Consider the following 17,614-nt stretch of genomic DNA (forward strand, 5'->3'; position numbering starts at 1 on the left):
GATTGTTAAGGGCTTGGACACACTAGAGGCAGGAAACATGTTCCCGATGTTGGGGGAGTCCAGAACCAGGGGCCACACAGTTTAAGAATAAGGAGTAAGCCATTTAGAACGGAGATGAGGTAGATGGGACTAGGTGAGAGTAAGTGTTCGGCCCGGACTAGAAAGGCCGAGATGGCCTATTTCCGTGCTGTAATTGTTATATGGTTATGAGGAAACACTTTTTCCTCACAGAGAGTGGTGAGTCTGTGGAATTCTCTGCCTGGTGGAGGCGGGTTCTCTGGAATGCTTTCAAGAGAGCTACATAGGGCTCTTAAAAATAGCGGAGTCAGGGGATATGGGGTGAAGGCAGGAACGGGGTACTGATTGGGGGTGATCTGCCATGATCATATTGAATGGCGGTGCTGGCTCGAAGGGTCAAATGGCCTGCTCCTGCACCTATTGTAAGTAGGTCTTAGCAGGTCGTGATGCTAGTCGTAGGTACTCATGGCATCAAGTAGGTCGGGGCGTTTTTTCAACATAATAAAAAAGGTTGTGAATTAGGTCATGAAAGTGGGACAGGCCCTTTGTATTGAGGCTGTCCCACTTGTCCTAGGCTGTTCCCACTGCTGGAAATGTCCTCTCCATGTCCAGCTGCTTCTGCAGTCTCTCATCCTAACACCGACTTACACAGCTGATGCCTGCTACGAGGAAAGATTGGACAAGCCAGGTTTGCAACCACAGGAAGGGGATTGGATCGAAAAATAAAAATCCTCAGGTCTTGACAGAGTGGAAGCAGTGGAGATGTTTCCCCTGAGAGAATCTAGAATCACAGTTTAAAACTAAGGGGTCATCCGTTTAGGACAGAGCGGAAACTAAATATTTGCTTTTGAATGCTTGAGAGTCTTCAGAATCTTCTTCCTCAAAAGGCAGTGTCAGCAAGAGTCTTTGAATCTCCAGGGCAGCTCCCAGGCTCTGGAACTCCCTCCCCCAACTGATCCGCAATTCCGTGTCCCTCACCATCTTCCAGTCCCGCCTCAAGACCCATCTCTTCACCTCTGCCTAACCTTAGCCCCACGTCCCCCTCCCTTTTCATCTGTGCATTAATTGCCTCATATTGTGTTTTGTATTGAATTCTGTCTTTACTTTGTGTACTAGTCAAGTCTCTACTATTTATTTCATTCCCCTTACATGTTTTTCCTCTACCTGCTAAATTTTTGTAAGGTGTCCTTGAGACTCTTGAAAGGCGCCATAAATAAAATGTATTATTATTATTATTAATGGCTGCAGTAAATAGATTGTATCTCAGCGAGTTACATATATAGGAACAGAGTTGAGGTCACAATCAGATCAATCTATTAAATGATGTTATTGCACCTGCCTCAGCTACCTCCTCTGGCAGCTTTTTCCATATACCCTCTCATCCGAGTGAAATTGCTGGTGAGTGCGGACTCAGTGGGCCAAAGAGCCTGTTTCCGTGCTGTATCTAAACCAAACCAGCAGCAAATTCAGGCAGATTTAGTGTCCAGGCCCTCCGTGAACCGATCTGGTCTCAAACAAATCTTCCCGCACTTGCATCAAAAGCAGAAAGTAATGAGAGAGATTTTAATTAAACTTCAACCCAGTTGAACAGAGCAGCCCGGAAAATAAACAAGAAGCAAAAGGTCACTGTTGGTAACTAAAATTTTAATGCAGTACCATTTCTTGCTGCAAGGAATGATAGCGATGCAGTCTTGTTTAGTACACAATCAGACTTTATAGACTAGCAGATTACAGTAAAGGTACATGGAACATTGAGATTTATAGTTTTCGTATAAAATTGTTAGTACAAACATCTAAATTGATGTACGATGTTCCTTCAAATTCAGTTCCAATGCAGAGCAACATTACAGGTTGGTTCTCTAACAACTAGTTAGAGGGATGGATCAAGTTAAATATAACTATATATACTTTAAAACAATGTGAAAGGAACAAAAGCATGAACTATTAACACGTGAATCAAAAACTATATATATATACACACACACATTTTCCCTGCTTTCCTCCAGCACCTGCCCATCCCACATGATCAGGTCTTGGTGCCCGTCGCTCAGAGCGGGTGAGAAACATCATCTACTCTGCAGCCACACACCGAGGCTTTCAAACGAAAGCAACTTCCAAATGCAAGCAGGGCAGGGTTCTCCAAAAGCAGGATGCAAATGTGCGCTACTGAAACACAACTGCACCAAATCACCGCTTTGGAAGAAACTCGTGGAGAGAGAAAATTCAAGGTTTAAAAAAAAAAATTAAAAAAAATCTCGGAACCAGTAGCAACTCAAAACGAAAAAGGAAATGACCCATCTTGCAAGGTTTCCTAATAAACGGAATATTTTCAATATCCACTGGCACTATGACGGGCAGTTTCAGCAATTTTGTACAAAGCAAACAAATCTTGTCTCGGCTGCCGAAACAGCATCTAGATCCGAGTTAAGATGCACACAGTTTGGGAACTAAAACACGTTTGGTCTTCAGCAGATGTCTCAATGAATGGAAGCACTCGTTTTCAACTGGCTCAGCTCCTTTGAACCCAATATTCCCAACTGGCCAATTAGTTGGGGAATTAAACTACAAACCTCAATCTTGCGTTTTATCACAAGGACACTCAAATCAAATTCACATCTGTCACATTCACTTCTTTTTTAAAAAAAACAATTCAAAACTCCACGTTCATGCAAGTGCTAGGAAGCCAGACAAGTTGTCCTGACACTGATTTCTCAACTATCAATATCAGAACATGGTTAATGTGGACTGACTGAAGAAGCCCTGGGCTGATGGGCCCACCAGAATGGTCCAGCAATGAATGTCTCAACAAAACTAGTCAAATGATGACCAATTCTTCTCAACTTAATCTAAGAAACACAGGACTTTAAACCAAATGTCTGAATTAAATGGGATCATACGGTTCAAAGCGTTTGCATGAAACAAAGTTGAGGTACTTAAATCCCAAACCCAGCAACAGACAGGGGGGAAAAAAAATGACGAGGCCAACATTTCATAGAAAATCTTTTAGCAAATTATAAAAACAATTCAACAAGACGGTGTTTACTCTGCACTGTTGACAGGGGATTGCTCCCGGGAGCCCGACCAGGAACGTGCCGATTTACCAGGGGAATTCGACCGCGACCTCGACTGGGATGGCTTCCTGCGATGCTTGACCTCTGGCGAGCGGGATTCGCCCCGCTGCCGCTTGGCGTCACGGGCAGGCGACCTGCCGCGGGAGCCAGACCGGCTGCGGCTCAGCGAACGGCTCGCCGACCTCGAAGCGCTTCCGGAACCCTTGTAGCTGCGGGATCGCGAAGAGCTTCGAGAACGCGATCTGGTCCAAGACCTGGAAGAGAAAAGACACGGGTTATAGAGTGCCTAAATGAACAAAATCGCCGAGTCCTCTCCTGCGAGCGGTCATCGACTTGCTCTTCAGCCCATGTCATCACAACTATTGTCAGGCAGAACGGAAATAAATACTAGATATAAGTCTAGATATAATCAGGTTTAAGAAGGGACTGCAGATGCTGGAAAATCAAAGGTAGACAAAAGTGCTGGAGAAACTCAGCAGGTGCAGCAGCATCTATGGAGCGAAGGAAATGGGCAACGTTTCGTCCCGAAACGTTGCCCATTTCCTTCGCTCCATAGATGCTGCTGCACCCGCTGAGTTTCTACAGCACTTTTGTCTACCTATAATCAGGACTGGACCGTTGATGACCACATTCCATTTCCCAGTGGAAGATGTACAGTGGCCTCCAGCTGCAGTGACTAATGCCTTCTGTATGAAAGGCATAGAGCTTTTTCAAAAGTCGCCATATTCAAGGCTAGTGCAGAACCTATGCCCTTCTGCACAACATGCCCCATCTACATTATACCCCTCCTCTTAAACCATTCGGTAATGGACTTAGGGCCAAACGGCAACAATTCTGGTTGGATTGGGCACTAATGGCCCATCGTCAGGTGTCTGCCCTTGTCGCAAGTTGGCTCCAGCAGCCTCCCAGATGGAGATCTTAAAAAAAACTGGAGAACTCGGGGACCAGCCCAGTCTCCTAGTTTAAATTCATCTGATCCATAGAAACATAGAAAATAGGTGCAGGAGTAGGCCATTCGGCCCTTCGAGCCTGCACCGCCATTCAATATGATCATGGCTGATCATCCAACTCAGTATCCCATCCCTGCCTTCTCTCCATACCCCCTGATCCCTTTAGCCACAAGGGCCACATCTAACTCCCTCTTAAATATAGCCAATGAACTGTGGCCTCGACTACCCTCTGTGGCAGAGAGTTCCAGAGATTCACCACTCTCTGTGTGAAAAATGTTTTTCTCATCTCGGTCTTAAAAGGATTTACCCCTTATCCTTAAGCTGTGACCCCTTGTCCTGGACTTCCCCAACATCAGGAACAATCTTCCTGCTTTTGGAATGAGACAGTGCGAGCCCCCAATCGCTGCAACGATTACCTGTGGCGGCGAGGCTCCTCGATCAGTTGCACCCTTCGCCCACTGATCTCTTTCCCATCCAGTTTATCCATGGCATTTTTCAAATCAGTGTAAGAAGCAAACTCCACAATGCTATGAAGAGAGAAAAAACACACAAGTCAGCAATGGAATGATGGAATAGATGCAAAAGGGCAGAACAATTTCTAAAGTCATTTACTGCCAATGCAAATTTATATGCACGTTGCAATTAAGCCCAGTGATTTATAATTTGCCAATGGCAAACATCCAAGAGTTTCCAGTCCCCACCACAGCCATTATACAGGAGGGGCAAGTGCAGTGCACACCCTCTCTTTCCATCTTTGCCACTCCAAATCTCTCCAGCCCTCTCCAAACACCAATGTGCCTTGCCAAACACCTAAAGGTCTTCCTGCACAGTCACCTCGAGTCTAATTGCAGAGTTCACAGCTCCCCTTATCCATCAAGCACGCAAACAGGTATACAGCAAAGGTAGACAAAAATGCTAGGGAAACTCAGCGGGTGAGGCAGCATCTACGGAGCGAAGGAAATAGGCAACGTTTCGGGTCGAAACGTTGCCTATTCCCTTCGCTCCGTAGATGCTGCCTCACCCGCTGAGTTTCTCCAGCATTTTTGTCTACCTCTGGTATAGATACATTTTGTTGGCCTGTCTAGTCATGAACAATGGCAGAAATGTTTAATTGATTGTAATAAGTAAATATGCATCACCACTTTATTGAAGCCTTGGGGCCGAAATCCATCTTCAGACAGCAATATGTTTGACATTCAGTCTTGGTGTTTGTTCAAATAGCAAGCATATGTTTAAAATGTTACCATCCACATGAAGCCTAAAGTTGAACTAGAACTTTTGAGAACTGAACTAGAACTGACCTATGGACTTGCTGACAAATGACCAAATGCTGCTATTTATAATCCCATGCCCTTTCCTTGCTCATATTTGAAGCACGGGCAGAACACCTGCACTTTAACACATTATGAAAGCACAAAATTACTGCCGAGCTCCCCCCCAAAGAGGTTCCCCAGCTCACACAAATGCCAACAGTTTGACCACTCGTGAATACCCAAACATTACCCCAAGAAGAGAAAAAAAACTACATTTAGCTGGGAATGTTAAAAAATGGTTGGTAGACAAAAGTGCTGGAGAAATTCAGCAGGTGCAGCAGCATCTATGGAGCGAAGGAAATAGGTTTTGTTGCCCATTTCCTTCGCTCCATAGATGCTGCTGCACCCGCTGAGTTTCTCCAGCACTTTTGTCTACCTTCGATTTTCCAGCATCTGCAGTTCCTTCTTAAACATGTTAAAAATGGTTGTTCATTGTCAGCAAATATGGAAAGTGACCGCTGGTTGGGAGTACGTATTCTGAATTTAAATGATAACTAAAGGGCACTCTCTTACCCTTCATTATTGTGGATTCTATGAGCATCAGTGAAGGTCACTTCACCAGCCTGCCGCATGATGTCTTTCAGATCCTACAAACAGGAGACACACTTAATGTGGTTCACACAGGAACAAACACACAACACAATAACCACCAGTTAATTGCCTCAGAATTGGGATGTCATGCTATGGGACGGACTTTAAGTGTATGGGATGTGGACTGCTTGTGGTGTAGCCAAATGTAACCGGACAACAGGGCTAAACCACCCTGTTCCACCACACACAGGATGGCAACATAGGAACAATGAACATGCTGTGGAATGTCACAGTCAACTGCACCAAACTGAAGACCAGTGCTTCAAAGTTCCTGTAAATGGTCTGATCAAGATTTAAAATAATCTTCAGCACATCAGGCTTGTTAACTCGTGCTCAACCAAGCAAAAGGAATAACTTGGTTGGTGACGGCTTGAATTATTTACGAAAATTAACCAGCGGTGCCGGAAAAGAGAACCATCCCTTCAACTTGTAAAGAAAATGTGTGCTGGTCTCATTACCACCACTGTGGCGTACAGGGAGAATGGAGAGTGGTTTCACTTCAACATCACCGCCCCACCCCGCGGCCTCCATTTCCTTCGTATTATGTGCGTTTGGATCGCTCGATAAACATGTGGCATCATTTGTGTCGCAACCGAGTCAATACAGCAGGACCCATGGAATTATAGACCCCTGGAGAGGGGGGGGGGGGGGGAAGAAGCCTTGAAATATTGTGCTCAATATCATGACATCCCCATTCCACAAATTAAATATATATAAAATTTAAATTAGCCCTGGGTTACCCAGACATTTTACAAATTTTAGGCAACCGTCCAAGCCCTACACGATGATGCATCTAAGCATAGGGTGCACCGCCCACTCAATACGATACCCTGTCGATACAGCTTCTTGGGGCATGGCCCTTCCCTCAGTGGCACCGAATGTGCCTGCCACCCTGGGTAAGTACCACCAATAACCATGGGTTGGGTGAAGGCTCGGCCACCTCACAAGTCAATCTCCTGACAAGCCTCCGAGAGCGAGATCGACACGTTTTTATTTTTTCCTTACACCAGGAACTTGGGAATGCGACAGGAGTCGGCGCCATCGGTGACCCTAGGATCAGTACAACCCAGAACCCGCGTCCAGCCGCCTGAATTATCGTGGGAGCCGACTGGCAAATTAGTCAACACGGGACTATTCCAGATACAGGGCGCGACAACACGAGAAAAGGGAACTCCTGGTCAAAATGCCAATGACCTCACGACAAGCTGCTAAACAAAGGTTTTCAAATTTAGTCAAGCGGTCATTAATTTCCAACAATATTCAAACCATCAGATTTATACAGTTTGTACAATTATCACAGTAAATAGGCGTAAAATTGGAGTCGTTAACATTTACAATTCAGAAATGTAATGGCGATTCATTTTACAAGCTTGTGCAGAATACCATTAGATTTCAGAAAAAAAGATTTAATTAAAAATCAAGAGCCTCCCGAGATCATATTTTCACAAAAATAACCCAACATGTATCATGCAGCATTCATTGTGAATCATCATGTTTACAAAAAGGGACTGTCCACCTACTGACTGACAATTAACACACAGGGAGAGGGGGGGGGGGAGAGGGAGAAAGAGGGAGGGGGAGAGAGAGAAAGAGAGAGAGAAAGAGAGAGAGAAAGAGAGAGAGAAAGAGAGAGAGAAAGAGAGAGAGAAAGAGAGAGAGAAAGAGAGAGAGAGAGAGAGAGAGAAAGAGAGAGAGAGAGAGAGAGAGAGAGAGAGAGAGAGAGCGAGCGAGCGAGCGAGAGAGAGAGAGGTGGCAAAGCACCTAACACAGAGTGACATCAGGAAGCACTTTCTTCCATAATAATTAATGTCCAGGGGCAATAATTCGAAGTGTAATTGAAGTAGTTTGGAACAATTTTTTATGGCTTGGGACAGAACTGACATGGAATGGAAAGCAAAGCTCCCTATAGACAGTAATAGCTGCCAATAGACACAGTTAGGAGGTGCCAACCATCACATTCTCACAAGCCTCAACCCCCGCCCCAGAGTAAAGTCTCATCATTGAGGCTTTTCTTTTTTTTGCCCCATGAATACCACATATAATGGGTGGGAGGCAGGAGATTAAAATTGTGCGTGAACTGTGGTTGCGAGAATGCCGTTATGCAATGGATTAAATGCTTCAACAACACAAGAGTGTTTTATCTGGTCAATTTACACTAACCAGCTGCAGTAAAGTGGACTGCAGTTCATTCTCCACCAAGTCCGGGAGCAGCATTTTAATGCTACGCCTTTCGCAATCCACTAAAGGAAGGAAAACAGCAGTGGCAAAAACACCTTGGAGCAAATTGACCACCTTCCGTTGATACACGTCACACAAACACCTGCCTAAGATGCGGGGAAATTGTCCATGCAATGTGTTGAAAGAACACTGAGCGGTAACCCAGAAGCCACAAATACAAGGAACAATGATATTTGCTGGGGAAACAAGACGCAGTAAACAGGTTAATAGTTAGAGCTGCCTTTAACAGGCTTCCATTACCAGACTCCCAACTTGCTCAATGGACCTACTCCAAATTCCTACAAAATATTTGTATTATGCACGCACAGCTTCCCCAGGCACAAGGGTAAAGCAAGCTATGGGTTATATTTATGAAGTTATGACCCATGTGTTTAAGCAGAGGCATCCACGAAAAACTGAGATTCTTACAGTTTTAGTCTGTTACAATTCTTGCAGATTTATATTTAAATAAGTTGACCCACCTGCCAACTAACACGGGAAGAGAGATTCTTTACAATCAGCCGGTAGTCAGTGCGAACAGGAGGCCCATATCTGAAATCACATTAACAGCATCACTTGAAAGGAACAAAGAAAGATGGGACAAAGGCACTCAGTGGGGTCTGGCATCTGCCCCAACAATCAGGGATTTTTAGTTAGATGATCACACTATAGCATGAATGCCAATATGTGCCTTCAACCATGAAGGAAAGGTGATGTATCAATTCATTTTTACTGCTAGTTGGCAGTGGTCGGAGGGTGAAAACAAAACTCTAGCAGATAGAAAATGACAAGAAGCTCAAACATAAACAGCGCACAGGTGTCTGGGTCTTGCCATTAGCATTTCTCAGCTCATGGGAAGAAAACAAACTCTACAACATCCTCAAATTGCCGAAGGAGGAAGCGAATATTCCAGGCTGATGACGTGCTTACAGGGGAATATGTTAGGAAGCGCAGCTCAAAAGCATGAAGCCACACGCGAGGAAGTTGTTTAAACAAAGAGCAGGATTTGCATTTGACAATGATGGCGAGCAGCCAAAGATGAGAACAACGAGACAAGGGTGCGGTGCAGGGCAGGCAAAAGTGACTCGCTGCCAGGAAGGAAGATAAAGGAAGCAAGGTAGCAGATCCATGGGTTCAGACCAAGCTATAAAATTCCCCAAATGGAGAACAGGAAAACCGATGCTACGTTGTTCACGGATTTCTCCACCTCAAGAATATGATTATTTTTTAAAGCAATAACACTGAAGGAGCAAAGATCTATGCAGAAAATGCAATCAGAAAGAAGATTGATTACGGATAGCTTCCTGAATTGATGCAGTGGCATCGAAAGTACAGACAGCAGTTACAATGAAAGGAGTTACACTTCTTCCTCTTAATTTACACACTTCAATCAATTTGCTACCTTAGTCCACTGCTTCGTTCACTTTGGGGGCGATAGTAATTAAATCTCCCACCAAATCTGCCCCCTCCTCTCCGAGGTGGCGCCTTTGCAAGTTCCACCGTGATCCTAGAGGAGTTTGGACAAAAAGAAAAAATTACATTCGAACGAGAAAGGATACAAAATCAAAATGCTACACAACCTCGAATTGTTTATAGAAATAAGCTAACAAAAACAAGTAAACATTGAACTTCTCAAAACTGAAGTTTTAGCAATTCTAGCAATGTGATGCAAATGAGAACCAGAATTAGGATCACGTTCAACATACAGATGTTCCCGTGTTAAAATATTTAATACCAAGTTAGGAGGGGGACATGACCAGAAGGTCCACTTATAGTAGCCACAAGCAATTGATGAGAACTACAACCACTATTGATCGATAGAATTTATTGCCACACAACCAGGGTCGGTGGAATTTTGGGTTGTCAGCAGCGGTACAATAATAAAGAACACACAACCACAATAAAAAATATAACACAAACATCCACCACAGCATTCATCACTGTGGTGGAAGGCACAGAACTTGGCCAGACCTCCTCCATTTTCCCCCGTGGTCGGGACCTCCACCCTCCGCAGCCGTTGCTGCGGGCGTCCAGATGGTAAGGGACAAAGTCAAAGGCAAGGTAAGTCCAGGATCGGTTCTTCATCACCAGAGACCGCGGCTTCAGGCTGTTGTAGGCCGCAGGCCGGCGGTCGAAGATTTAAGGTTCCCGCCGCGCCGCAGCCAGAAGCACCGCAGACCGCAGGGCCGGTGGTCGAAGCTCCCCTCCAGGGGTGATGGTAAGTCCATGCCGAACCCGCGGTAGAAGTTGGCCGCGGGCCGGCAGTGGTGGCTTCTTCTTCCCCCGGGTCCCCCACGAGGGATCCCGGGCTGTAGACGCCGCGCCAGCTGGAGCTGTGCAGACCGCGGCTTCAGGCTGCCGGCTGCCCCGGGCCAGCGAAACGTAGCCGCTCCCCTCCAGCGAGGGCTCACCCGCTCCACGCCGAGAGTCCACGCTGCGCCCGCCGTTGAAGCCCCGGGCGCGTCTCCGGGAAAGGCCGCGCCGATCCTTGCTGTTAGGCCACGGGGGAGGCGACCTGGAAAAAGTCGCCTCTCCGTGGAGGAGGTGGCCGAATTCCTCGAATGCCCTATCCCGTTAAATGCCCAAATTCCATCAAATATGTTGACATTCTTGGACCACTTTCAGGGTGTTTCTAGTGTGGTGAATTAATCACAGATTATTCTGCAGTACTTACCGCTCATGGAACAGCTCCTTGCCATTCAGCTCATAAACAGCATCGTCAGCATCCCGTGCATCGTCAAATTCCTAAACAAGACAGGGTTTTGATTCAAACCAATGGTTAAGCATGTTTTACGAACACCTTCATAAAAACAGATAGCGATCGGTTGCAAGCCAAAGGTCAAGTCAAGTCACATTTATTTATATAGCACATTTAAAAAACAACTCTCATTTGCTAAAGTGCTTTACATTTGTTATAAGTTCAAATTCCACCATTGGAACTAATAAAACCACAGAGTCACGTAGTCTGTAGCTGGGTTCTCAGATTTAAGTGCCATAAAATTTCAATGACTCATCATTCTGGATCAGTCCAATAAAACAGGTTCAGATATATGCATTGTAAAAGGAATATATATTTACTGTTGATGTCTTTCATAGATCTCAAACCAATTCAACACAGCAAATAAGGCAGAAATCATGAGAACCATGGTGTTTAAGAAAGAACTGCAGATGCTGGAAAATCGAAGGTAGACAAAAACGCTGGAGGAACTCAGTGGGTGATGCAGCATCTATGGAGCGAAGGAATGGGTGACGTTTCGGGTCAAGACCCTTCTTCAGACTTGAAGGGTCTCGACCCAAAACGTCACCCATTCCTTCGCTCCATAGATGCTGCATCACCCGCTGAGTTCCTCCAGCATTTTCGTCTACCTATGAGAACCATGATGGTCACTTATAGCAAAGTTACAAAATTGCCACATATGCGGCACTATATCAATAATGAAGCAAGATTCACTTTAAAGATGAGCAAAAATGAACTCGTACCACTTGTGAAATGGAACTGGACCACAGGAGCAGAGGTTGGATAAGGCTTTGAATCACCTAGATTTGACCTTACAGATTTGGGTGCCAACTCATACCTCTATGGCTGATGTACAACTTCATTCAGGGCTGCCGAATGGAGTTGATAATCAATATAAACAACCAATTCCCAACCTGAAGATGGGGGAAGATCAGAGCAGCCAAAAGTGGTTCGTAGTGCTGAGGTAGACAAAAGTACTGGGGAAACTCAGCGGGTGCGGCAGCATCTATGGAGCGAAGGCAACGTTTCGGGCGGAAACCCTTCTGACGTTGTGACACGCTACCCACTGAAAAATGTTCCATAATGCAAGATAATATTTATTGACAAAGCTGCATCAACCAATGACTGCAACTACAAGCCTTATCCTTCTTGGCTGAAGAGGTCATTGGCTTGGAAGGTGCAGCTGAAGTAGCCTTGGTGACCAACAAAAGTACAATTCTTAAACGGTACACAATGCAGCCACTGTGCGCTGGCCGACCGGTGACAGAGAAAGCGAATGTTTTACAGTTGTTGAGATGCTGCTTTGGCTTGGATGGACCTGAGCTCGAGTTGTTGCCGCTGCACTCAACCAGTTACGTGGATGACACATTTCCTGCTCCGATTGCAAAAATCCTACAGTTCCACACCCCCAATTCTCAGCACCTTTACGCAACTCAATGGGGTCAAGGAAAGAGCGTTCACGTCGCGCGCGGCCCTGTTTCCACCAATACGTACAAGAAGCGACAAGACAGACACCATTGTGTGAAAATGCAGAACAGTGTGTTCAGCTCTGCCTGAATAACTTCTAAACTTGTGTGTAGACTCGATAAGAAGGAACTCAATTAAATAGGGGACCTTAATTAGTTAGCAATGACTACACAAAAGCTCTCGCAGGGGTAATTGAGACACAGTTGACACATGATATGCCGTTTTATTGTGGCAAAGTTTCTCTTCCCTTTACCACAAAACTACATTTGTACAGCAACTCATGCCTTTGCTACAAAACAGCCATTATGAAACTTATTTGACAAGGCAACAGTGACTCCTATTAAAACAAAATACAATGCACCTCATATAGTTATCCTTGGTCAAATGGATTACTTTGTATATCTTGGCTGCAAGTGCAGACAAAGTTAACTCAAGAATCATCTCATTGTAAAATTATTTTTTTGTGTTTTACGGCTTGTTCAATTTACTGGATACAATTTCAGAGGAAGTGAAATGTCATGCAAATCACCTTGGGGGCATTTCCACTGGCCGCTCTGTATTGGGGATCTATGCCTGTCCTTGGTGCAGGTGAAGTATTTACCACTGGTTTAATACTGGGTTCACCCGTACTTCCAACTGCAATTTCCTTGACTTACTGGTACTGATGGGCTCTATCTAGCTCCACTTCGTAATCCCTCCAAATACTGAAGGGCCTCGACCCAAAACGTCACCCGTTCCTTCTCTCCAGAGATGCTGCCTGTTCCCGCCGAGTTACTCCAGCATTTTGTGTCTGTCCTCCTTCATAACAAAGACCTCTATTTGGTTGCCCCTGTCTTTACCCCTCTGCCTCCCAATGCCCTATGTTGTTTTTCTTGTCCTAACACACGACCTCAATCTGAACTAAATAAGGTTCCATGTAGCTCCATTGTGTCCTCTCTTGCTTTCAATGATCACCCTCTAAATAAAGCATAGTATATTTGTACACCAGACTCTCGTTAGGTGTATTCTTCCTCAAAAGTGTATTGTCTGTTGAACATGTGGCAGTTTGCACATTGCCTCCCATTCCCTTCACCCAAAATGTGTTACTTCTGAAATCCATAAAAGCACTACATGTTCAAATTATTATAAATAATAATAATAATAATACATTTTATTTATGGGCGCCTTTCAAGAGTCTCAAGGACACCTTACAAAAATTTAGCAGGTAGAGGAACAACATGTAAGGGGAATGAAATAAATAGTAGCGACATGACTAGTACACAAAGTAAAGACAGAATTCAATTCAAAACACAATATGAGGCAATTCATGCACAGATGAAAAGGGAGGGGGACGTGGGGCTAAGGATAGGCAGAGGTGAAGAGATGGGTCTTGAGGCGAGACTGGAAGATGGTGAGGGACACGGAATTGCAGATCAGTTGGGGGAAGGAGTTCCAGAGCCTGGGAGCTGCCCTGGAGAAGGCTCTGTCCCCAAAACTGCGGAGGTTGGACTTGTGGATGGAGAGGAGACAGGCTGCTGTGGATCTGAGGGACCGTGAGGGTTGGTAGGGGGAGAGGAGGTCAGTGAGATATGGGGGGGGCAGATGGTGGAGGGCTTTGTAGGTGAGGATCAGAATTTTGTAGTTGATCCGGTGGGAGATGGGAAGCCAGTGAAGTTGTTTGAGGACTGGAGTGATGTGATGCCAGGATTTGGTGTGGATGATGAGTCGGGCGGCTGCATTCTGGACCAGTTGGAGTCGGTTGATGTAGGTGGAGCTGATGCCAAGGAGAAGTGAGTTGCAGTAGTCCAGTCGGGAGGAGATGAAGGCATGGATGAGTCTTTCAGCAGCGGGAGGTGTGAGAGAGGGTCTGAGTTTGGCGATGTTGCGAAGATGAAATAAGGAGGTTTTAATGACATGGCGGATGTGAGGCTCGAGGGAGAGGGTGGAATCAAAGATCACGCCAAGGTTGCGGGCCTGGGGAGATGGGGAGACAGTGGTGCCGTCGATGGTGAGAGTGGGGTTATTGATTTTGCTGAGCGTGGCTTTGGAGCCTATGAGGAGGAATTCTGTCTTATCGCTGTTGAGTTTGAGGAAATTATGTTGCATCCAGGTTTTTATAGCTGACAAATGGTGAGACATGACTAGTACACAATAAATGGTGGTGTCTTCCGATTACAGGTTCTCACAGAGCACCACTATTTACCCTGTTTCACTAATTAGCCTTTACTATTCTATCTTAATCCATTCTGCTACCTTTCTCAACACGGCATCATTTGAGAGGCAGTTGAAAATCTTGGTGACGTTACATCTGCTGCAGTACCATTGCCTATTCATTCTCAAACCTACTCTTTTCACGGCTGCAACAAAGTAACCATCAAGTGCAATAAAACACACAACGAACAGATCAAGAAAAATAAATAACTCATGTTGAATGGAGAACAAAAACTTGTTTAAAAAGGCAAAATACTCACCACAAATCCAAAGCCTCTCTTCAGGTCAATTTCACGAATGCGTCCGTAACCTTTGAAGAATTTTTCTATGTCATGTTCTCTCACCTGAGAGCTCAGGCGACCGATGAACACCCGGCAACCATTCATTTTGAAACTTTATATAGTCTGAAAGGAGAATATTGCAATAAACACACAATATTAAGAGCTAGAATGTTGGGAGGACTGAACTGGTGGCACACGTAAACACCCAAATACCATATCACTTATGAATCCAACACGTCAGGCAATATGAGTATGGCCCGCTGGTCACATGGAGTTGACTTGTTTGTTTAAAAAAAAAGTTACTTATAAGGTCAGGCTGGCAAACTGCCCAAATACACTGCACCAATTGCACACAAGCTGTTAACAAAAATTACCATCTTCAGAAATTGCTATAAATTTACAAGTTGAAAAGCAAGCAATTCATTCACAATGGCAAAACAGTTGTAACAAATCTTAAATCTCTTAATCTTCAAATACAAGTCCTGAGATATTCCCGGAGGTAAATTGGAGTTACCCTGAAGGAAAAAAAAATTTGTAGGCAATGAATGCTGCCTTTTCCACAAGTATTTTAAGAGGTAGGCCAGAAACACTGGTCCTGATAACACAATGAAGGAGAAGCAATTAAATGCAAAACATTGGCCAATGCTAAAGATCCCATTCAATAAGGCAAACTATTTACATTTCCCCAACTCTGTATGCAATTTGAATAAAGATTAATTTACATACGACAGAGAAAAGATTTAAAAAAAAACCCGAAGTGGCCAGCAGGAAGTTTTGTTTTAAATCGGATTAGCGTTTTGAATGGTTAAAGCGAGACAAGCGAACACATAATATAACGTCACATTACATGGTAGAATATTGTTTTAATTTGAATTTAAACCCACAGAGCGCTAACTCAGCTTTGACTACTCGTTTTTTAAAAAAACTTTTTTTTGAAAAAGGGACCAGACTGCAAAATCCGTGAAAGATGTAACTTTAACAAGTCTGCCTCGTAAAAAACGAAACGGGGTGGAATCTCACACCGAGAGAAATCATCGTTAATGAAAGGTGTTACTCTGGACGGATGGTGGTGATTTCAGTTTGACAAGGTGAGGGGAGGAGAAAAAAGGGGGAAATATTGGGTGTTTTCCCGATTTTTTAAAACGGGGTTAAAAATTGTGTCAGTGTGGTCGAAAAACTAATAGATGAAAGACCCGGGGGAGGGGGGGGGGGGGTCGGAGGTGAGACCTGGGAGAGAAGGAGGGGGGAGTAGGTGGAGCATAGGGTAGAGAGGGGGGTAGTGGGGAGACAGAGAGAGAGAATAGGGGGAGAGAGAGAATAGGGGATAGAAGGGGATTGGGGTGAGAGAGGGGGATACTGAGAGAGAGGGATAGGGGAGAGAAAGAGGGGATAGGGGAGAGAAAGAGGGGATGGGGAGAGAGCGAGGGAGGGGATAGGCGAGCGGGGAGGAGAGAGGGGGAGAGTGGGATAGAGAGAGGGGTAGAGAGAGGGGGGGGGGGAGAGAGAGGGGGGAGAGAGAGAGGAGGGGGGGGAGAGAGAGAGGGGGGGAGAGAGCGGGAGAGAGAGAGGGGGAGTAGAGAGAGAGGGGGAGAGAGAGAGGGGGGGATAGGAGGATAGAGGGGGGGAGAGAGAGGGGGAGGGACAGAGATAGAGGGGATAGGGACAGAGATAGAGGGATTAGGGACAGAGATAGAGGGGATAGGGACAGAGAGAGGGGGATAGAGAGAGAGAGGGGATAGAGAGAGAAGAGGGATATGGAGAGAGAGGGGATAGGGACAGAGATAGGGGATAGGAGGTGAGAGAGAGGGGGGGCAATAGGGAGAGGATAGGAAAGTGAGGAGAGGTACAAGAGGGCAACAGCCGTGGCGAGCGGGGGGCGGGGATGTTGTTGTGTTGTGAACACTGATCAGCAACACTGAGGGGAACAGAACGGGACACAAGAGCAACGTCGAGAAGGTTCGGGGAAAAACACAGCAGTTAAACGCTGAGGTCGAGAGGTCTCCCCGCCCCCTCCCTAACCCCGGGGTGTCCGCTCCACCCCCATAGGGACTAGGCCCCAGACTCGACCCCGAGGCCTAGCCGCTGCCCGCCGGGCCTAGGTATCTAGACCCGATCCGCGAGTCTTTCCCCGGCCCCCGGCCGCCCCGCTCGCACCGTGGCTCGGCTCCGTCCCCTGCCGCTGCCGCTCTCTCCGCCGTCGCCTCAGTCACTCGACGCCACCGTCACCGTCACCCTGCAGTGGCACGGGGCCTCCCACTCCACGCCGCACGGGCTGCCCCCAGTGTGTGACGTCACACAGCCCGCCCCCATCTCCTCCTCTTCCTCGCGTCCCATTGGTTATTGCGCCTGTCCGTCACTCCTGTCCCGCCTCCCCGGCGGCCGACCTCACGTCTTATTGGTCGGCGCCCATGTCTGTCCGTCGTGCCGCCCCCGTCCTGCCGATCACGCGTCCTCATTGGTCCGTGCCCCTGTCTGTCATTCACACTGGCTGCACGTCCCGCCCACTTCCGGGCACTGTCACTTAGTCCAGGTCCCGCCCCCATCCAGTCATTCCCGCGTCTCATTGGCCCTGGACCCTGTCTGTCATACACACCTGCTTATTTGTGTTCACTTGTATTAAGGGGTTACTAACCCACTCTTTCCAATCTCAGTACCTGTCCACAAACCTTTTAAAATGTTGCATTTGTATCTGCCTCCATTGCAGGAGTTCTCGAGCAGTTACTTCCAGATAACCAACCAAACAGGTGTAAGGTGAAAAGGGAGAAATGTAAAGGATATC

The 17,614-nt window shown here is 46.1% G+C and overlaps 1 protein-coding gene across 1 annotated transcript; it reads right to left on the reverse strand.

The window, feature by feature from the left end:
• Positions 1-1,641: 1,641 nt before the first annotated feature.
• Positions 1,642-17,102, reverse strand: LOC116967842 (serine/arginine-rich splicing factor 5-like). The gene is made up of 8 exons (XM_033014464.1): positions 16,990-17,102; positions 14,815-14,958; positions 10,835-10,905; positions 9,563-9,667; positions 8,643-8,712; positions 5,866-5,939; positions 4,456-4,566; positions 1,642-3,343 (listed from the first exon to the last, which is right to left on the reverse strand). The coding sequence occupies exons 2-8, from the start codon at positions 14,938-14,940 to the stop codon at positions 3,058-3,060; spliced, it is 843 nt and encodes a 280-aa protein (XP_032870355.1). The 5' UTR covers positions 14,941-14,958; positions 16,990-17,102; the 3' UTR covers positions 1,642-3,057.
• Between the last annotated feature and the right edge of the window lie 512 nt (positions 17,103-17,614).

The sequence above is a fragment of the Amblyraja radiata genome, chromosome 41, assembly GCF_010909765.2.
Source record: "Amblyraja radiata isolate CabotCenter1 chromosome 41, sAmbRad1.1.pri, whole genome shotgun sequence".
NCBI lineage: Eukaryota > Metazoa > Chordata > Chondrichthyes > Rajiformes > Rajidae > Amblyraja > Amblyraja radiata.

Excerpts from the sequence above, each read along its gene's own strand:
- LOC116967842 (XM_033014464.1), bottom strand. The coding sequence starts at position 14,940 with ATGAATGGTTGCCGGGTGTTCATCGGTCGCCTGAGCTCTCAGGTGAGA. Across the intron at positions 8,713-9,562 it reads GAACGAAGCAGTGGACTAAG|ATATGGGCCTCCTGTTCGCA; the intron begins GTAGCAAATTGA and ends ATGTGATTTCAG. Across the intron at positions 5,940-8,642 it reads CTTCCCGTGTTAGTTGGCAG|GATCTGAAAGACATCATGCG; the intron begins GTGGGTCAACTT and ends TCCTGTTTGTAG.